A 23,216-nucleotide genomic window follows, 5' to 3' on the forward strand; every position below is an offset into this window, starting at 1 on the left:
AATATCATAAGAATTCCCAAAAAATTTAATATTTAGATACCATTTCAAGCATGGTTAGATTAAAGATAAATAATTTGAAAAATCGTTTCTTAGCATTCCAATCAGAAATATATTATAACAAACAAGAAAGGCAGTTTCAAGTTACTGTTTTTAAACTATTGCTGTGACATTTTTCAATCATGCATTTTGTATTACTTCATATCCATTTACTGTTTAATATTAAATGAAATAGTGCTTATTTTGAGAAGTTTGTGTATATCCAGCAGGAAATATAACATGCAATTCATGTGATGAAATAATTTAAACTAACATATGTTTTTTTGCCAAAACATGCAGTCTGAGTAAAATTTACAAACAAACAAACAAAAATTTACACTTTTACCATAATTAACTTTTATCTTTATAACATAATAACTAACCTATTTCTTCTTGGACCTAAAGGTGTTCTAACAAATCCTGATGGACACTGAATCTGTGGACATTTGTAACTTCCTCTAGTGTTATAGCACATGGCTTCTTGACCTTGACATCTAGCTGTGCCTTCTGCACACTCATCAATATCTAAAAGGAATGAATAAAATTGAGAATGGTAATGGGGAATGTGTCAAAGAGATAGCAACCTGACCAAAGAGCAGAAAACAGCCCAAGGCCACCAATGGGTCTTCAACACAGCAAGAAAATCCCGCACCCAGAGGCGGGTGTCAGCTGGCCCCTTAACAAAAATGTGTATTAGTTCAGTGAAAATGGACGTCACACTAAACTCCTAACATATAAATGAACTAAAATTAAAACAACATACAAGACTAAGAAGTAAAGCATATCTTAAAATATAATTTAAACAAAAACACAAATTTAAAAAAAAATTCAAATTCAAAATAATTGTAGTATGCTACTTAGTGAAAATGTATGAATTATTTAAACCTATCTAAGAATGAAATGTTCATTGTTCAAGAAGTCCCATCTAAGGAATTGATCTTTAAAGGAAATGCTAGTTACTAATTCATATTTTGTTGCAGTTGTTTAGATCACTCCAAATTTTAGCCAGGTCTACCAAAAAATTGTAACTTGCTAATATCTTAATTACTCAAATAAAACAGCTTGATTCCATTTGACTTAACCTTTGACATGTTCAATTTTGTGGGAAAGTACACTTACTCAATAATGTGTATAGTAAACCTAAACTCAATCCACAATGTTTTTTTTTTAGTAAATGGAACATTTAAAAGACCTTGACCTTACCCTGACATGTTCTTCCGTTGGAAAGTGACCTCCAACCTTCTGGACATGAACACCTGTAAGAACCTGGCAAATTTATACATTCTCCAGCACAAACCTGACCTCTGTTGGCATAAGTACGACATTCATCAATATCTGTAAATAAAGCATGGAATAAATGAATGTGAGAAAAAAAACCCTGTTAAATTCACTAATTTCAGCAATAAATAACAAGTACTCATTAAATTATTTTTTTTAACCTTTCAGTTATTTTCAGGAAAAGTTAAAGACGCAAAATTCTTACAACGAAAGACTACCTGTAAGCTATACTAAACAGCATGGTTAGGGGATACCCAAACTGTATATGATTTTACAGACAAAACTGGTACAGTAAGTAGGGAGATCCATGTGATTGTTTTATGATCTGTTGACAACAGGTAACCTGCAACTAACATATTATGTGAGGGTTATATGATGCCAAATAGCAATACAGACAAATCATATATGCACTCTGTTAGCACACCTTCCTGGAACTGACTTTCCACATGCTCTGTGTTCAATAGATAATATATAATGTGTCTCAAATGTGCAATGGTGAAATCCTATGAGGGTCTGGATGGGGGTTCTTCACTTCTGTATTCTTTAAATACTTAGACTATTGTTCTCTATTCTTTAAACATTTTGCCAATTATTCTCTATTCTTCAAATTTAGCACCCGATTATTCTCTATTTTATATTTATTTGACCTTTTATTTTTTATTCTTTAATTTTTTGGCCATTTTTCTGTAATATTGACCCATTATTCTCTATTCTGTAAACCCCATCCAGACCCTAATCCTGTTGTGTTGCCCAAATAAATGTGAAATTTATCTTATTTTCTTTCCTGAAATTGATCTCTCAATGCTTAATTCCACACTTAAAGAATTATTGAATTTCTTTATGTTTATAAAGCTGACACATCTTACTGGTAGTGGTGTTAATACTGCACATTTCACTGCATTTTTAGCTGTATCTCACCAAACATATGATTCCTTTTTTCTGTTTTCTACCTTTGTTGAAGTATTCACATTAAGGATGTCTGACGAACAAAGATTTATTTTTTCGTGATATCATTCTTCTTTAAAAATCAATTGAATAAATTAGTTGGTTGACAGTTTAAAATGTGAGAACCCTTTAGTTCGACTCGGATAATGCAATTTTGCCACTTATTTTATCCTAGTCTGATATTAACATTTGGATAAACTGTTTCTGTAGATCCACATTCTAATACTAACCTTCACATGTTCTCTGATCAGTAGATAACTGGTATCCTGTTTCACATGTGCAATGATAAGATCCTATCATGTTGACACATCCATGTTGACACCTATTTGGCTCTTGACACTCATCAATGTCTAAAATTAAAATGAATAAAAAAGTAGATCAATCTAAAATATACAACATTTCAAATAAATGAATCAAATTGTATAAAAATGCATTTATTTTTTTATTTTGCCAAGACTTCAACTTATTTACCGAAATAGACCAGAGAGAAAATGTTGGCATAAAATTACTGGTTTCTATAATTCAAAGCATCTGTAAAAGATCATTGCTCCTGTCTCTCTCATTTAACAGCAACTTCATGATATTTAATGAATTTATGCGTCTTACTATGTTGTTTAAATTACAAATATCAAAATAGTACTTATCTCCTGTCATTAATCAGACAAGGGATAAGTACCAGATTCAAGTAGGAGGTAGTTTAATCAATGTAATGTACACAGGACGATATTAAAATACATTCACAACTATAACTGTATGGCACATTGGAACTACTACATAGACACATCCACACATGAATTCAATTCACCGTTTCAGAATCTAATTCATTCTGGTTAATATTTTCAAAAGTACACCAAAGCGTCGTGATTGGTTAAAAAACGTTCTAAACAATTGAAATTCAACCAATGACGTGATGTTATTTTCATTTAACAAACAATAAATTACCCATAGTCCTTTAGGTTCTGAAGTGGCCTATTGATGTTGGTAAATCAGGGATACAGTACGGGTACTCACTATACTGTACTCATCCAAACAAACCTATTGATGTTGGTAAATCAGGGATACAGTACGGGTACTCACTATACTGTACTCATACAAACGGCCTATTGATGTTGGTAAATCAGGGATACAGTACGGGTACTCACTATACTGTACTCACACAAACGGCCTATTGATGTTGGTAAATCAGGGATACAGTACGGGTACTCACTATACTGTACTCATCCAAACGGCCTATTGATGTTGGTAAATCAGGGACACAGTATGGGTACTCACTATACTGTACTCATCCAAACAAACCTTATGAATACTGTACTCACCCACACAAACTCTACCCTCCTGTTTAAGCCCAGGATTACATTCACACCTATAACTTCCTTGAGTATTTGTACAACCGGCATTGAAAGGACAAACATTTCCATAGGCACATTCATCAACATCTAAAAAATGATATAAATTGTAGTTTTAAAAAAATTCGTAAGGGTTCCGCGGAACCCAGTGTCTCGCCTACTTTTGCTGTTAAACGCAGGCTCAACAAAAATGAGGGAAAAAATTAATAAAAACATTCCTCTCTATACTATCTATTGATTGTAAGTAGCTTCTGTCCAAGTTTGGTAAAAATCCAGGATAGTTTATGAATCTAATAAATGTTTTAAAAACTTAAACTGCAGACTGTATGTAATGTTAACTGGAAGAAAAACTAAGTCCATTTATAAGTAAAATACGGAAAAAATGGAACAAAATTTTAACAAAATTTCCTTCTAGATACTAGCTTTTAATCATAAACAAGCTACTGTCCAAGTTTGGTACAAATCCAGGATAGTTTAAGAAAGTTGTTAAAATTTAAAAAAACTTTAACCACAGAGTGAATGTAATATGTAAACTGGCAGAAAAACTAAGTCCATTTATAAGTAAAATACGGATAAACTGGATTTTTTTTACAAAATTTACTTCTGGATACTATCTTATGATCATAAACAAGCTTCTGTCCAAGTTTGGTACAAATCCAGGATAGTTTAAGAAAGTTGTTAAAATTTTAAAAACTTTTACCACAGAGTGAATGTAATGTTAACTGGCAGAAAAACTAAGTCCATTTATAAGTAAAATACGGAAAAAATGGAATTTTTTTTTACAAAATTTACTTCTGGATACTATCTTATGATCATAAACAAGCTTCTTTCCAAGTTTGGTAGAAATCCAGGATAATTTAAGAAAGTTATTAAAATTTTAAAAACTTTAACCACAGAGTGAATGTAATGTTTCCTGGTAGAAAAACTAAGTCCATTTATAAGTAAAATACGGAAAAAATGGATTTTTTTTTTTACAAAATTTACTTTTGAATATTATCTTATGATCATAAACAAGCTTCTGCCCAAGTTTGGTAAAAATCCAGGATAGTTTAAGAAAGTTATTAAAATTTCAAAAACTTTAACCACAGAGTGAATATTTGTGGACGCCGCCGACGACAACGAGGACGACGACGACGATGCCAACAGAATGTAGGATCGCTATGTCTCGCTTTTTCGACAAAAGTCGAAGGCTTGACAAAAAACAATAATGTAAAATTACATTTATTTGTGGCTTAATCGTTTTAGTGGATTTCAGTAGTAGAGAATTGATAAGAAGTAGTGGATTCGTAAACGATAATCAACGAGCGACTTTAGTCGCAAGTTGATTATAGTTTACGAATCCACTACTTCTTATCAATTCTCTAGCTTAACCCATTTCTTGTAAAAAGACTGTCTGTTTTATGTTTTGACAATGAATCAACGGAATTTCATAAAAATGATTTCGTATTTTGTCTTTTTTATTCTATAATAGCTGGAAATGATTATATCCACACGGTTCACGTCTATATTTAAGTTAACATAAGTTTGATATAACTTAAATGGGTTGTTAGCTCCCCTTTTTATTACCAGATTTAATACTTGTATATTTATATTTCATTTAATGTTTTATCATTACAAAGTATTTAAATTATATACATTTTGGTATTTATGATTTATTCAAAAAGACATATGTAAATATACAGAATTTTTTAATCTTTTTTTGAATAGTTAAAAAAATCTAATTACCAAAATTTAGAAACCTTTCAAATTTACATATATAGTATTAAGAAATCTATGAATCTTTACAGCTGATTAACGATTGCCTGCAATTTAACCGTATTAAGTCAAATACATGTATTTAGCATAGTTGCCATAATACTACAATTTTATGATGCTCCAGTAAATGATGATTTCCGAAATAAATAAGATAATTGCTGAAGGTCTTTTTGAAAATTATACATGTATTTTGTTTAAACTGTTTCCCTTTCATTAAGTTTAGATTATTTTAACGTTATTACATTTGGCATCCATCGTAAACCAGTCAATAAACTAGTATTTTCTGTGGTACGCATTCTAAATCTCCAGCAGAATTGCTCGTGCTACAGATGTACAATGTATAATTATGTTAATTTTTTACTACTACATTCAAGCTGTTCATAGCCGTGATCGTCTAGTCGTTGGTATCAAAAGACACAACTGTGATATTAGCAGTGCCAAGTTCAAACCTTGTACCCGAATTGAAAGTTTTCATTGCAATTTTTTTCTCGACAAAAATATTGTTTTAATCTTAGAGGTATTATATACTTCATATTCATTTTAAGGCGATGATTTTGTTTCTGGTTTTACAGTCAAGGAAGTAGTTTTACGGTCGTAGCTTACATATCACACTTTATTCAAATTAGAGTACGTTCAATGTTGACGTGATGTATATTTGGACCATTTATAATCAAACAAAGAAGAAAATATTGATAGTTCAATATCATTATAAGACTAAAACCTTAAGTAAGCATTTGCTATGATGAAAAGGAAAAGTCCTTGTACGTTAAAAGTGACATGTGTAATGGGCATATGGTTGTTTATTTTATCAAGGAACTGTACTAATATATACAATTCCTCGATTCTCTAGTGTTTAGAACTAGTGTGTAATAGCCACAATCGTATAAAGACCCATCGGTTCATTATAACGATGTTGAAAATCGACCAATGTTCAAACCTGACATCGTGAATAAACTCTTTTTTAAGATATTTCCATACTGCTATATAACTATACTCAAGAACGTTCAAATGTAGAACATAATCTTCCTTAAAAAATAACGCATAAAACAATTAACATAAATTTGAAAAGAACATGAACAAATCCAGACATAGTATAAATATTTTATTAGATAACAAAAGCGAATTATCTCTGAGATAGAAATACAGTTTATTGACATGTATTGACAGTTGTGCGCTTTAAGAGTGTTATTTAAATATTGATTTATGTCAGCACTCGTGGTATAGTGGTATCATGCATAGACTGAAGACTCTGCTGATTATGAAGAAAATACGCGCGAGTTCGAACCCTTCATATGCCTTTCGTTTTTGAAAGGATAAAAAATCGTAAGTTAAAAGTTTAAAGTTATAAAATAAGTTATCTTAAGTTAACTCAGTGGATTCTTGAAAAATAATCTACTGTAAGAACAATAGACTGACGTCAGAGAAATGGGTTAAAGGTTCATCTAAACCATACAATTGTTTGAAACCAGTATATCTACTTGATAAATTGTCATCAATTTTAGCCCTGAAAATAAAATCCCCAGTAAATTTTAGCTTCTTACATTTATCTGTTGTATCTAAAGTTGTTGTAATATAAGAAAGGACCATAATGCAAAACTAGTCAATATGTGATAATATATGTCAATCCTGTTTAAAAAATGCAAGGTATTTTTATGCGTCTTGTTTTTGTGTGAAAAAATGTGCAGTTTGTCAAATTTGTCTCAATGTTTTGTTGTTCATAGTTTTAAATATTGTAAAATGAGCAAAATATATATATTTTGTTTTGAAAATAAATTCCATTCTATTATCATTTTAAAGCATTAAACAGACAGATATGGCTGACAGGCCTTATATTTACACCTATTTTACACCTTGAATGTTGTCAAATCATGAGACAAATGAGGATAAACAAATGAGGGTAAATTCTTTTTTCCATGCAATTTTATAAAGACCTTCTTTCAAGATGAAGAATTGCAATGTAATGACTAATTTTTCTTTTCATTCATTATGCAAATTCATTTGATATACTGTAAATTCAAACACTTCTGTGCATACTGTAAATTCAGAAATTATTGCGTGCGTTTAGTATTACAATTTTTGAAAAATTGGAAAAAATGCAAGATTAATTATTGCGACTTCAGGAAAAAGTGAATAGAAATATATGTATTAGATATCATAATGTGAGGTCTTATTATTGGGATACTCATGCAATCGCATTATTCGCATTAATAATAAAATGTTAACACAGAGATATGTCTCGCCTATTTGTTATTTTGATAATAAATTAAAATAGCAATACTTTAACATGTAAGTTACGCAAATATTCAAAGTCAATTAACCATGACTGAAGGTATAGGGCTAAACAATCTCCATGGAAATGATATGTGCCAATGCTAATACAACTGCAAACCAAATACCATTGACTTTTCATAAGTTGTTCCCTTTAAACAAATCTAAACACAAACATTAACTTGTAAATTATGTAAAAGTTTCAAAGTCAATGAACCATAATTAGGGGGTGGGGTTATATAATCTCCATGGAAATTAAAATTGCACATGCCAATACATTTGCATACCGAATATCATTGACTTAACATTAGTGGTTCATCTTAAACTGACCTAATCACAAACTAATACATGTAAATAAACTAAGCAAAAGTTTCAAAGTCAATAGACCATGACTGAGGGGTAAGGATCAAATATTCTTCATGGAAATGAGATGTGCTAATGCTTATACAACTGCATACCAATTATCATTGACCTACCACTAACAGTTCCCCTTAAACTGACCTAATCACAAACTAATACATGAAAACTAAGCGAAAGTTTCAAAGTCAATAGACCATGAATGAGGGGGCAAGGCCAAATAATCTCCATGGAAATGAGAAATGCCAATGCTTATACAACTGCATACCAAATATCATTGACCTACCACTAGTGGTTCCCCATAAACTGACCTAATCACAAACTTATACATGTAAACTAAGCAAAGTTTTAAAGTCAATAGACCTTGACTGAGGGGATGGGGCCAAATAATCTCCATGGTGATGAGATGTGCCAATGCTAATACAACTGCATACCAAATATCATTGACCTACCACTAGTGGTTCACCATGACCTAGACCTAATCACAACTAATACATTGTTGACGTCGCCGCCGCTGCTGCCGCCGGAAACAGCATACCTATGTCTCGCTTTTTGACTCAGTCAAGGCGAGACAAAAACCTTGCAATAATTTCTGAATTTACAGTATTCATTATGGCGATTGAACAATGGCAAAAATGTGAAATTGTTTATTAAGATCTCATGAAATGTTGCAAACAAATAATGCTTTCAAAATTCTTAATGCAAGTTTTTATTTTTGCAAAACCTATCTTAGAGCAATTTTACAATTAGTAAAAGCATTCAAAATTTTTCTGAAATTACCGTATTCCCATGCATCTTGAGTTCATATCTGTAGTTTTTATAATAGATTTATATCTACCTTGACATACGCCCTCAGCTGATTGCCTAAATCCATCTGGACAATCACATATAAAACTTCCTCTTCTATTTATACATTTCTGACTTGAAGAGCAGTCATGGGTGCCTCTTGCACATTCATCGATATCTGTATAATAAAAAAACTTCACTGGACAATGCAACAACTGACAGTATTAGTAAGAAGGATGCATAAGTAATTTCAATCAGTTGATAAATTCTTTATATATATAAGTGTTAAAGTGAGAAGCAGTACCAATTTTAAAATCTTTGGTTTGACCTGGCTTGGGATTAAACCTCACAACCTTCCTTATTCGAGGCTAGCACACTACTGTTTTGTTTGTTGTTTGCAATAGTATTTATTTTGCTTGTCAATATATCTATTTCTATTCCTACAACCAACAGAAAGAGATATCATATACTCAGTTATTTTCACATCTTGTATGGTTCATGGTTTGGCTATTAGAAGGGGGAGTAAAATCTTAGTGGTTTTTATTATTTGATTTTTGCAGCTTTGTGAAATGTATTTCAAAGGACAGCAAAATGTTTGGATAAGGTAAATTTTGTGAAAAAAATTGCTAAAAAACTTCATGGTATACTGTATGATATCTTACCAACACACTTTCCTGACCGGGAGTCAGCTTGGTATCCTGGTTCACAGTTATAGTTAGAACGGCATCTATATGCCCCATAGGTATTCTCACAAGTTTCAGTGGAATCACATATCCCAGATCTCTGGCACTCATCCAAATCTGTAATTTTACCGGTAGATATGACTTCATAATAAGAGACAGACAACTATGAAGTTACAAAACATTCATTAAAATATTTTTTTGCTTTAAATAAACTAATTTAAAAACTTTTGATAAACAAAAGTCCAAGAAGTCTTCACCAAGATGTCAGTCATTTTTCAATACTAAAATAAAAAGTTCAATGTTTACTGTAAACATTTTCTACACAAGCAATTTTGAACATAATAATTATAATGTCCTCTTTTTTTCTCCCTATAAACTCTACAATTACAGTCCGGCCATCCAATTTCACATTTTCTGGTCAATTTTTGAACACAATCCATTTCATGTATATGCTTTACCATTAGAATAAATTTTCTGAGAAGTATTTGAAGTATTTTGCTAATAATCACACAGTGTTTTTTTCTTAGTGCTATGGTTAAGGTCAGTGCATTTTAGAAAGTATTCCCCTTCACATAATAATGATTACTGTCCTTTTAAAAGAACTCATATGGTATTTTATGTTGGGTAAATTTTAAAAGTAAATGCAGTAAGACTCAGTTATTTCATATAAATTGAAATTTCCTTCACATACATCCTCAAAAACATGCATCAGTATATAAATTGTTGAATATTAAAAGAACTGCTTAAGTCAAAGCTACAGGCAGATCAAATATTACTGTAAGTTTTGACCAATTCAGTCCTTATTTTAGACCTTCTAGCAACTGTTTAGATGAAGAACTGCAAAAGAATAGCTTATCTTCTGATACACTGATTATCCTTAAGTCTTCAGATTGTTTTCTCCAGTACTTCTAACCCATATCTATTTTTCCCCATGATATGGTTCAATGTAAATTGCATGTATACAATCCTCCAAGAATCTGCTCGGACTCCAAAATGACAGTTAACTATGGCAATCTGTTTTACAATTATTCTAACTTCAAGATATCTAATAAACTCTATAAGATGTCTTATATAGTTTATAAGATATCTTATATAGTTTATAAGATATCTTAAATAGTTTATAAGATATCTCATATAATTTTCTTTATAAGATATCTTATAAATTATATGAGATATCTTATAAACTATATGAGATATCATATATATTATATGAGCTACCTTGAAGTTCCAATAAATAGAAAAACGGCTTGCCTTAGTTAACACTATGAAATTGCCTTGACCTTCAGCTGAATCAGTACCCACTAAACATTATTCAGTATAACTTACCAATGCACATTCCTCTAGAATCAGCCCTGAATCCTCGAGGACAGTTTACCCTCTCACATTTGCCTGTCCTAGTACTGAATTGGTGTCCATCTGGACATTGTGTAGCAGTACATCTAAAGGATCCTTTAATGTTGACACATTCATACCCATTCCCACAATTATGTGTCCCAGCTTCACATTCATTCACATCTATAAATAATCATAAAAAGTATTAACAAAAACACCATACTCTAAGGTATATTCAAAAAGGGGGGAAGTCCATAAAAACTGAACAAAACTAATGAAAAACAACTGTCATATTCTGACTTGGTACATGCATTTTCTGAAGAAAATGGTGGTTTAAACCTGGTTTTATAGCTAGCTAAACCTCCCACTTGTAGGACAGTTGTATATAGTTCCATTATATTGACAACATTGGGTGAACAACACAAACAGACATAGGTTGATTTATTTTTAAATAACATAATTTTATTATTTTATGTGTGCCAAGTAATCAATGTATCACATACTACTCTGAATGAATTGAAATATAAAACTAAGAAGATGTGGTATGATTGCAAATGAGACAACTATACACCAAAGCCCAATTGACCTAGATGTTGTCAACTATAGGTCACCGTATGGCCTTCAACAATGATCAAGGGCCATGATGGCCAAGCGGTCTAAGTATCTACTGTATCACTATAAAAATATGAAGATGTGGTATAATTGCCAATGAGACAACTCTCCACCAGTGACCAAATGACAACTATAGGTCACTGTACGGCCTTCAACAATGAGCAAAACCCATAATGCATAGTCAGCTATAAAAGGCCCCAAAATGTCAAATGTAAAACAATTTAAACGAGAAAACTAACTGCCTAATTTATGTACAAATAATGAATGAAAAACAAATATGATACACAGAAATAAATGACAACCACTGAATTACAGGCTCCTGACTTGGGACAGGCACATACAGAATTTGGCTGGGTTAAACATGTTAGCCAGCGCCCAACCCTACCCCTAACCTTGGACAGTGGTGTAACAGTACAACATAAGAACAAATTATAAAAGTCAGTTGAAAAAGGCTTAACTCATCACTAGTCTATGAACACTGAGGTTGTGAGTAAGAACCGTGGATGTGGCCCGAGGGCTCTATTCCAATCTTAATTGACTAGGATTGTCAGTTTTCCTGCCAAAGGTCCATGTTTCTCTCCTGGCACTCAGGCTTCCACCACCAATATAAACTGGTTGCCACAAAATAACCAGTAGTATTGAAAGTGGCATTAAACACCAACAATCAATCAATCAACAATGCCCAAATCCCATTCTGGAAAGTCAGCTGTTTTTATTGTTTTTATTTTAAAGGACAAGATACATTTTGAGACCATTTTTGTCCAGTAAATTCATTGAAAATAACCTATTGTATAAAGTATACTATTAAAATTATTCATTAAAAATTTTTTAACCTGTGTAGCTGACAGAATTTGAATGTGACAACATCACCGAAATATACCAGATTTCTTTTTCTATTTCAAGAGCATCTGGGCTTAACTACTATAGATTACACGAACTACCAACAATTCTTCTGCAGGAATAGAAGATTTTTCCTTCAATATTATCTTACTACAATACAGGATTTGAATTTTTCATCTTGTATCACACTCTACAAGTACTCATGCAGGAATAGAAACCTTTATCATACCCTTTTTGTACTCATCTGTATCATCTTACCACCTATACAGGACTGTTCTTCTTCCTTAAATGAGTATCATGTTCAACAGCCTTCAGTAATCATAATCCCATCCCAAAGTGTTGTTACTTACCTATACAGGACTGTGTTTCCTCATCCAAGGAATATCCAGTTCCACAGCCTACAATTCTCCTACAGGAATAGGATCCTTCATTATTTTCACACCTCTGTTCTGGTGTACAGGCATCGATCCTTTGGGCACACTCATCAATATCTTTAAAAAAATTAATTTGATGACATTATATTCCAACTCCAAACAAAATACCTGAGAGGGCATTGTCAACATGAAAAAAAAAAACAAAGATATCAGTAAGAGTTTCTTTTGAGCCATTTTACTGTACAATCTGATCGAATAATTTACCTGTGCATTTTAGGAAATTGCTTTATCCATCATGCATTTTTGTTCCTTGACCAACAATTGCATTTACAATCGAACCTAGTTAAGTCCAAGTCAAAGAGAACAGACAAAGTTTTTGACTTATTCAAGGTTGGACTCATTCGCGGTCAAGTGTATCGTCATAAATTTGGAATGCATGAAATACAGTATGAGATTCGTGTAAACTAGATATTTTTAACTGTGTGCCTTTTTTCGATTTGACAATTTAAAATTGTGTATTCAAGCTCCATATTTTTTGGTCCATCTAAAAAATTAAACACACAAGTACAGATGCAAAACATTCACATATAAAATCAATACACAAATATTTACAAAGGTTAGTCACAATGAATTATGGAATCCTTTGTGGAACGAAACAAGTCCTGATAGATCACTGATGAGGGATGTCTGCTTTGCATTTAATTATTGTAAATTTTGTTACAGTTGTCTTAATCCTTTAAATCATTTCAATTAATGAATTTTAATTCTAATGATTCATTTAATTGGAGCTTGGGTCATTTGAATTCGTTTGGTTTTTATATCAGGTGAAACATGTTGAAGTTCTACTTAGATGATCAACGAAGGTGTTAAAAAAAATTCATTATAAACATGTCATTTTAATTGATCGTTTATGTTTATGGTACAAAATTGCCAAATTAAGTATCAGGGGAAAACTATTAACTGTTTTAAAACCTATGTATAGTAATGTTAGAACCTGTATTAGATTTAATGGGCTAAACTCTGATTACTTTTGTAACAACCTTGGTTTAATGCAAGGGGAAGTTCTTTCTCCTATTTTATTTTCTTTCTATGTGAATGATTTTGAAAATGAATTTATTGCTAATGACAATTGTGCCTTAGAGTTTCTAGATATAACATTATTTTTGTTGATGTATGCTGATGATATGATTTTGATGTCTAAAACAGTAAAAGGTTTACAGGAAATGTTGAATACTTTGTCAATTTACACAGAAACATGGGGCTTGTCTGTTAATACAAAGAAAACAAAAATTGTTGCATTTCGTAAGGGTGGAATTGTATGGTTTGATGAGACATGGGTCTATAACGGTCAAACAATGGATATTGTGGAACAATTTTGTTATTTAGGTGTATTACTACCTGACAATTGTAAATTTCTTATTACACAGAAACATTGTGCAGAACAAGGTAGAAAAGCTACGTTCAGTATGAGGAGACCTATTTCATCTCTATGTTTAAATATATTTACAATGCTTAGTCTGTTTGAAACTTATGTTAGTAGTATATTAATGTATGGGTGTGAGATATGGGGAGTACACAAATTTCCTATGATAGAAAAGGTCCATTTGGACTACTGCAAAATGTTATTAAGTGTCAAAAGAACGACCTCAAATGTGAGGGTCTACTTTGAATTAGGTAGATTTCCACTGCAGTATTGGCGTAATTTTAGAATATTTAAAATTTGGTTCAAAATTTTAGTTAGTGACAATTGTATATTAAAATCTTGTTATAAAGAGCTTGTGCTAAATTGTTCAAAATGTATGAATTAGGCAACATATGTAAAAAGATTGTTATATAGTCTTGGTATGAATAATTTGTGGGAAAATAAGTGGTTGTTGAATGTAGACAGCTCAGATTTACCTTTAATAAGACAGTGTTTGTTTGATCAAGCTAATCAAGAGATACATTTTTTAATAGATTCTTCTGCAAAGTGTAGATTACATTAGTATGTGGCAACAAATGTACTTTTGCAATTTTGCAATTTTGTTTACAAAAATAAATTCCTGTACTTTTTCGTAAATGTATAACAAGGATTCGTTTGTCTTCACATAACCTTTGTATCGAAACTGAACGTTATGTTGGTACTATTAGAAATGAAAGAAATTGTATTTTTTGTGATTTAAGAGTAATAGAGGATGAATTTCATTTCATCCTACAATGTAGCAGATAAACTGATTTGCGTAAAAAATATATAAAAAAAATTACTGTCATCAACTTTTAAGTTAATAGAATTATTGTCTGGTGAAAACACAAAACAGCTTTGTAACTTAGGAAAATATATACATTTCTATTTTAAATTAAGAAACAGTTTATTGTAAAGATATTTTGTAATCATGAAACTTCTGACGTCACCTATTGTCATATTTAAATAGATTAAAGCTGTGTAAACATACTTGTTTGTATAACAGTTCAAATTCAAATTCTTTATTAACTTTGAGCCTTACGGCTCATCAGTGTATTCAAATATAGTGTATACATTTGGCACATTACAAACAATATTAACAATATGCATAAATAACAATAGGTGACGTCAGAAGTTTTTTAAAAAAAGCCATAAAAAGCCGGTGATTTCTTGTCAATTTGATAAACAAAACAAATCCCGGAAATGAATCCGGAATTATTCGTACTTTAAAATATCGCAAACTTCCGGTTTTAACTTTTGTCAAATCGAAAGAAACGTCAGCAATGTCTGAGAACTTAACCATTTTGAGTCATTAAAATCATTTCAATTTTTGACTGTTGCCTTCCCTAAACTGTCCTTCATGGTAATGGTAAGACATTTACTTAGTAAATGCGATGAAACAGCAATACAAGTTTGTCATGTTCGTTGATGCTATGAATATAGTCAAGTTGATATTGACAATTTGAAAAGGGGCACCAACTTTTCAAACATCTCAAAATGACCGATATTGTCTGGAAAAATTTCCGGATCCTTGTCTCTATGTCTTGCATTCTGTGACATTTTCTCACAAGCAAGACAAAAATCATATTGAAAACATCCAATATCAGAATTTTTTGTAGTACAATGATCTCACCTTCACAAGCTAAAGTAATCACGTTGAAATTAAATCCTCGATTACACTGCCTTTTAGTTACACACTGTCTTGTAACAGGATTAAGTTCCGCTCCCTCTGGACATTGTGGCGGTGGAATCCGTTCACATCTGTGTGTTCCATCATAGTTGACACATCGTGTGTCACTTGTACAGTTGTGTAGACCTTCGCGACATTCATCCCTATCTGAAATGTATATGAGATATACAATGTATGACAGATGCTAATTTTGGCTTTTTGCAAAATTTCCTCACCATGCAGAAAACTTAATAATATGTTTGTTCAATTATAGCTTATTCATTGGAAATATCAACAAACTTATCATTCAGGTGTTTTTAGGTATGCAAAGTGATCTTGTGTCATGAATTGATCTTATTCATTGTACTTTTGTCTATAAAAAATTTGTTAATATATTCAAATTTCAAAAAAATACCACTAGGTCTTCAGCAGAAGGTATGACGTTGCCATCCTTTTGGCCCATGAAATTTCGAAAAATCAAAAAGTTTTATAAAACTACCAAATAACATCCTTCAAATATTTATAAGGCATTAGTTTGATATATATCACTATTGATAGTTTTGAATTTGTTTCTTAAATATTTGCTTTAAGGGCCCCCCTTATGTGGGAAAAATTTGGTTGATTATATAGGGAATCACTGAAGCATGACTGGAGCGGGGCCCCCCCTTAGGTCAGTCAGCGGGCCCCCCCCCTTATGAAAAGTTCTGGATCTGCCACTGAATGCTTATACAACTGAATACCAAATATCATTAGTGGTTCCCCATAAACTGACCTAATCACAAACTAATACATGTAAACTAAGCAAAGTTTCAAAGTCAATAAACCTTGACTGAGGGGGCGGGGCCAAATAATCTCCATGGTAATGAGATGTGCCAATGCTAATACAACTGCATACCAAATATCATTGACCTATCACTAGTGGTTCCTCATAAACTGACCTAATCACAAACTAATACATGTAAACTAAGCAAAGTTTCAAAGTCAATAGACCTTCAATGACTGAAGGGGCGGGGCCAAATAATCTCCATGGTAATGAGATGTGCCAATGCTAATACAACTGCATACCAAATATCATTGACCTACCATTAGTGGTTAACCATTAACTAGACCTAATCACAAACTAATACATTGTTGACGCTGCTGCCGCCGACACCGGAAACAGCATACCTATTTCTCCCTTTTTGACTCCGTCAAGGCGAGACAATAAGCCAAGGCTTTACCCCAAAAAGTATATCCTACAAGATTCATATTACAAATATGTTATTTTTTTTGTACTGGGTAAGGCCTTGTCTCATATCTTCTTTGTCCAAAAACTATGTGTAAAATGGCCATTTGTGGTCAAATAAGTCAATTTGACCTGTGTTTATTCATCATAGTGACATCAAAGATAACTTTACTTTCCTGCACTGAAGTGTCCAGAATATAACTACTAGTAGTCCTTTGTTAATTTATGTATCATTGTCATTTTGCTTAATTTCTTTTGTTACCTATTCTGACATCGGACTCGGACTTCTTCTGAGTTTTACTGTGTGTATTGCTGTGTGTTTGTTTATCCTACATTGGCTAGAGGTATAGGGGGAGGGTTGTGATCTCACAAAACATGTTTAACCCCGCCGCATTTTTGCGCCTGTCCCAAGTCAGGAGCCTCTGGCCTTTATTAGTCTTGTATGTTTTTTAATTTTAGTTCATTTATATGTTTTGGAGTTTAATGAGACATCCATTTTCACTGAACTAGGTAGTACACATTTTTGTTTAGGGGCCAGCTGAAGCCTGTGTGCGGTATTTTCTCGCTGTGTTGAAGACCCATTGATGGGCTTCGGCTGTTTTCTGTTCTTTGGTCGGGTTGTTGTCTCTTTGACATATTCCCCATTTTCATTCTCGATTTTATTAAGGGCATACGATACAGTTACAGGGGAGGTAAATGCTATTTTTCACGACGTCAAAATGTGACATATCGGGAAAAGATGCATTTTCAACTGATTTTTATCATTCAGACTGATTTAGATTAAAAACGAGTTCATGGACCCCTCTTTTTAAACATGACATTTGGCTTGATTATGTATGAAGATTATTTGTGCCAATTTTTCTGATGATTTTTTTAAATTAGATAAATATACAGCAAAAAATGCCTTTCTTTGACCAAAATCATAAAAATGTGATAAAAATTAATCATTTCCAGAAATTTTTTACACAAATTCAAAGCACACTCACAATGTATGTGTAGAAAAGATATTCCAGATGCTTTTACAAAATTCTGCCTACATTTATCTTTTGAAACAAAAAAGTAAAGTATGTCTTTGCAAAGGATAGAAATGTCCAAGAAACCAAAATTTCCAGTAAATGTCTAAAGTTTCGACCCCATCTATTTCTAAAAGTAGCACATGAAGGTATATTTTTTATAACATATTTGAATTAACTAGGTGAAAAATAGCTTGTATGCAAACTTTTGTCAAAATTTCACCATGGGATCAAAACTGTATCGTATGGCTTAAGCTGTTCATTTATCCATAAGATCTGAATAATTTTGAAAGGCCTCAATAACTTTACTATTTTTTGAAATTTCAGGGGCCAAAAAATATGGCTCCTATCCTCTTTTCTTAAACTTCAACTTGATTTTCATGAAGAGGAAATATTGTTATTCCACACTTATTTACTCTGTTGTTAGCAATATTTTTTACTTTTTTCCCTTGACTTAAAAATCAACAACTGCCAAAATGACCAATCAAATGTTATAATCATGCATTTTATATTTGATGAAAAGCTCATCATAGTTTATTTTTCAAATGTTTGTCAATATGTTTAATCAAAATGAAGTTTTGCTAACTTACTTTTGCTATTGTCAAACATAATGGCAAGCTATGATTTTTTTAATATGAGTGGGAGTAATGGTAAAAGGAATGTTCCGGTAGTCAAATCTCTTCCATTTTAAGTGAATTTAAAACAAAAAGAAGAAATTGTATAGATACTTTAGTAAATACCTTGACAAGCATGTCCATCAGAGGCTAGAGTATACCCAACATTACACTGACAAGTAACTCCAGAGTCTGTGTCTACACATAATTGTTGACATGGGTTGTAGACGGCACATCTCATACCTGAAAGATATATCATAACTATCAGTTGTTAAAATAGCAGAATACTAAAATTAACTCATGAAGGGAAGCAGAAATACTCCACTGATCAAATTATAGTGTCTAATAATTGATTTCATGCTTATTAATTAAACAGTAATTATCCAAGAATTCTTGTAAAGATATTTTATAATATAAACGTTCAAAGTTTTATAATAAAATTATATTTGCCATATGAAAACAAACAGTGATAATGGTTTCAGTATGTAGTATTTTTTCCCCATCTCTCTTCATTTTATGTCCGACAATGTTAAAAAACATACTAAAAACTGTAAAACCAATTAAATATATAAATATATCTTTGTAACTTATATATATATTATTTGGATTTCAGACAAAATACATTGTCTGCAATATCTTGATATGTTTTATATTCTCTGACCCTTAGCTTATGATAGTTTTTAGCACTTCCCCATATGAACATAAAATTCATTATTTATTACTGAATAAATTACAGCCATCTACTACCTATGTGTTTCATAGCCTGGGATCCTGGCTCACTGCTTGACAGTAGAGCCAGGCGGAATACAACGACATGGTTTCGTGAATTGGATGTTAGAATGATGCAATGTGAGATAGCGTCATTTCTTGACACATGGCGGGAAATATTTGTACTGTCACGAATTCATTGAAAATTATTTTTCATTCCATATGAAATGCAAATTTCGAAAAATTTAGCATATATAATTCAAACGTTATTGATTAACATCGTGAATCAACTGTTAATTAAGGATCCGATCTATATATTCCTTGTTTAGAGAACAAGTACATGCGCAGTAATTCAGTCCTGTTCAGGGCTGATAGTTCGTCACGTGGATTGTATTACGCCTGGCCCTATCGACGAAGTATTAGATTGGGTCAGGATACCAGGCTATGTGTTTCATAGTCTTTGATAGAGTAAGTTACTCTCTTTATGTCTATTGTCTATTGATTTTTTGTGTCATTGAGTTGCTGTCTCCATGATGTAAGCACCACATCTGCTTTAAGGATGTTCGCTACTCTTGTTTTTGACTTTTTGTCAGATTTTCGAAATCCTCTAATTTTATCCATCTAGTGCCAATAAAATTTTGTCCACTAACCCCAAATTTTCTTTTCATAATTTTATAATGTATAGTTCAAAACTCCATTTTTGAAAATCTTATGAAATCCTTGATATTTTTTCATTGTTTTTGAAAGAAAAAAGATGCCAATGTTAAATGTATGAAAAATCTAGAGAGAATCATTTCCCGCCAAATTTTCAGTTGATTATATCTCAGAAAAAAGAACAAGGACCTATCAATTTTTTCTAATTTTTAAGTTCTCTTATTTATATTCTATCAAATAATAATAGTCTTTTAAAAAGCTTGTTATTCTGTAAAAAAGGAGCAAACATCCTTAAGCTATCAATGAATAATGACCAATCTTGTTAAATGATTAGTTACCTACCTTTATACTTCCATTGGTCAGCTTTTAAATGAGCATTAGATTTTAATGTACATCAAAGTTTTTGTCCCCAGAAAATTAACTCCACATAGTGTTTTACCAGCGTATTCATTTTATTGTTAAACAATTTTATTCACTAAAATTGGTGAACTCAAACTATTGGAGGAAGATATAGAGAAAAGAAGAAGAACTTACGACTGTCTTGATCCCTGATACAGGTTGATTCGTCTTGATGTAAACTATGACCATCTGGACATTCACACCTATAACTGCCGATCGTGTTCACACAAGTGTGACTACATAACTTATTTGGATAAAGTTCACATTCATTGATATCATTACTGACTTCTGAAAACAAATAATTATAGAATTTACAGGTTCCAAGTGGACTGTATCACTTAAAGTCATACGAAACTTCAAGTTGAAAAAAAAAAGTTGAATATGTTTTATTTACTTGAATGGCTAAGTTTTACTATAAAACAAGTGTATGTGAACTTTCTTGTAAAAGAAAATCCTTTATATTATCAAAATCTTCATAATGTACTGCTTTTGAATTATTGTCTTCCCATACAGTAATTTGCTGATATTTTCCAGTTTGCAGTGACCTTTACTATGAGACTTCCTATTATAACTTCCGCCAAGTGCGAGGAAGAAACCATGAGGAAAGAATGTAAACAAACGTACACTGAAAGGTAAAACGTAATGAAATATTCTTAAAGAACAAATTTGATACAAAAAATCCTTTAACAACTGTAAAGGAAAAGTTCAATTAACAAATGGGAATGCATGGAAAATATAATGGCTAATTCAATTCACTTATTTATCATTTGCTGCACATGCTCTATATTGATTGTTTATCAGTGTCACAATATGGCAGCTTCGGCAAAAAACTCAAAAGTTAATTAGGTTACGATCAACAATCACTGAATGAAATATTATTTTTTGATAATAAGTTATAGATTTGTAATACATATTAAACAAGAGGCTCTCAAGAGCCTAAATCGCTCACCTGTAATTTTTTGCTTAAATCTTTCATCAATGATTATTTTTGTTTTTCAATATATATTAATCAATGGCTTAAAACTTCCATTGGAAGTTTCTTTAATATCTGTCATATTTTCTTCAAAATCAAAGAAATGCATTTTACCCCTATGTTTCATTTTAGCCATAGTGGCTATGTTTCTTGACGTACAAGAAAATAAAATACAAAATTTATACTAGATACTCTGAAACTTATTCAGCCCAAGTTTGGCTGAAATTGATTCAGCAGTTTCAAAGGAGAAGATTTTTTAAAGTAAGCAAACTAAATGAACAAATTGTGAAAAATTGATTTTAAAGGCCAATAACTCCTTAAGGGGGCAATTGACAATTTTGGTCTACTTATTTGTAGATCTTACTTTGCTGAACATTTTTGCTGTTTACAGTTTATCTTTATCATTAATAATATTCAAGATAATAACCAAAATCTGCAAAATTTCCTTAAAATTACCAATTAAGTGGCAGCAATCCAACAATGGGTTGTTAGATTCATATGAAATTTTCAGGGCTGAGAGAGCATGGCCTAATAAACATTTTTACCTCCATCAGATTAGCTCTAAATGCTTTGGTTTTTGAGATATAAGCCAAAAATTACATTTTACCCCTACATTCTATTTTTAGCCATGGTGGCCATGTTTTTTTTTATGAAACAGAAAATAAAACACAAACTTTATTCTAGATACCCTTAGAATCATTAAGCTTCAGTTTGGTTAAAATTACCAATTTAGTGACAGCAACCCAACAATGGGTTATCAGATTCAACTTAAAATTTCAGGGCTGATAGAACTTCACCTAATGAACACTTTAACCCCACGTCAGATTTGTTCAAAATGCTTTGGTTTTTGAGATATAAGCCAAAAACTGCATTTTACCCCTATGTTCTATTTTTAGCCATGGTGGCCATGTTATTTGACGAAACAGTAAATAAAACACAAACTTTATTCTAGATACCCTAAGCATCATTCAGCTTAAGTTTGGTTGGAATTGGTTCAGTAGTTTCAGAGGAGAAGATGTTTGAAATAGTTTACATCAGACAGACTACGACGGACGACGACAGACGACAATGGATGCCAAGTGATGGCAAAAGCTCACAGTTTCTTTGGAACGTTGAGCTAAAAACATGCATACAAAACTTAATTTAGTATATATGCATGCATTGGTTCAATAATTTCGATCACATTAAAATTACAAGAAACTCGTTTCATATGACTTTTAGGGCATAAGATACACTAGCAGTGACAGATAATAGCTCATCTAAGTTGATAATAATATGCATTGGAATTTCCAAGAGAACATCAAATCAGATTTGTAAATTTATAAACATTCTCGTTGGTTTTCTTGTTTGAATTGTTTTGAATTTGTCATTTCAAGGCCTTTTATGGCTTACTATGCGGTATGGGTTTTGCTCATTGTTGAAGGCCATACAGTGACCTATAGTTGCTAACTTTTAAGGCATTTGGTCTCCGGTGGAGAGTTGTCTCATTGGCAATCATACAACACCTTCTTATTTTCTTATCAAAGGAAATTAATAGTTGTTTATGGAAGCACACAAAATCCACTGTTGGACATCAAAATAAACAACTGGTCATCAAAAATATTTAATAAATGTCAGAGATTTATCTTCCTTAAAAGCCTATAAACTAAGGTATACTTTGGGAAAAAAATGGTGAAAATATCTCTTTATGTTTGAAAGCTTTGATATTTTATCTTCAAAGTATTGAAATAGGAAAATTTGTGTTTTTATCTAAAACAAGCAAACATCAACCAATATATCTCAAAAAGTAAGTCATGAAGTTATATTTTTATTTGTATGTTTCAATGGTTCATATAAAATTGCTATGTGTTAAAATTGTAGGGAAAATTCCATGTGAAATCTCTTTTACAGCATTTTGAATTTGAACCT

At 31.7% G+C, this 23,216-nt stretch overlaps 1 protein-coding gene across 1 annotated transcript in view; it reads right to left on the minus strand.

The window, feature by feature from the left end:
* LOC127716129 (fibulin-2-like) overlaps positions 1 to 23,216 on the minus strand; it is a 58,083-nt gene that overhangs the window by 2,973 nt on the left and 31,894 nt on the right. The window contains exons 13-23 of the mRNA XM_052222581.1: positions 20,471 to 20,623; positions 18,701 to 18,817; positions 15,687 to 15,890; positions 12,589 to 12,729; positions 10,781 to 10,969; positions 9,434 to 9,571; positions 8,824 to 8,949; positions 3,576 to 3,695; positions 2,490 to 2,609; positions 1,240 to 1,371; positions 420 to 561 (exon numbers count right to left, since the gene is read on the minus strand). Of these exons, the coding sequence (XP_052078541.1) occupies positions 420 to 561; positions 1,240 to 1,371; positions 2,490 to 2,609; positions 3,576 to 3,695; positions 8,824 to 8,949; positions 9,434 to 9,571; positions 10,781 to 10,969; positions 12,589 to 12,729; positions 15,687 to 15,890; positions 18,701 to 18,817; positions 20,471 to 20,623 (1,582 nt within the window). The remainder of the gene's footprint in view (positions 1 to 419; positions 562 to 1,239; positions 1,372 to 2,489; positions 2,610 to 3,575; positions 3,696 to 8,823; positions 8,950 to 9,433; positions 9,572 to 10,780; positions 10,970 to 12,588; positions 12,730 to 15,686; positions 15,891 to 18,700; positions 18,818 to 20,470; positions 20,624 to 23,216) is intronic.

The sequence above is a fragment of the Mytilus californianus genome, unplaced genomic scaffold, assembly GCF_021869535.1.
Source record: "Mytilus californianus isolate M0D057914Y unplaced genomic scaffold, xbMytCali1.0.p SCAF_1, whole genome shotgun sequence".
NCBI classification, from domain to species: Eukaryota; Metazoa; Mollusca; class Bivalvia; order Mytilida; family Mytilidae; genus Mytilus; species Mytilus californianus.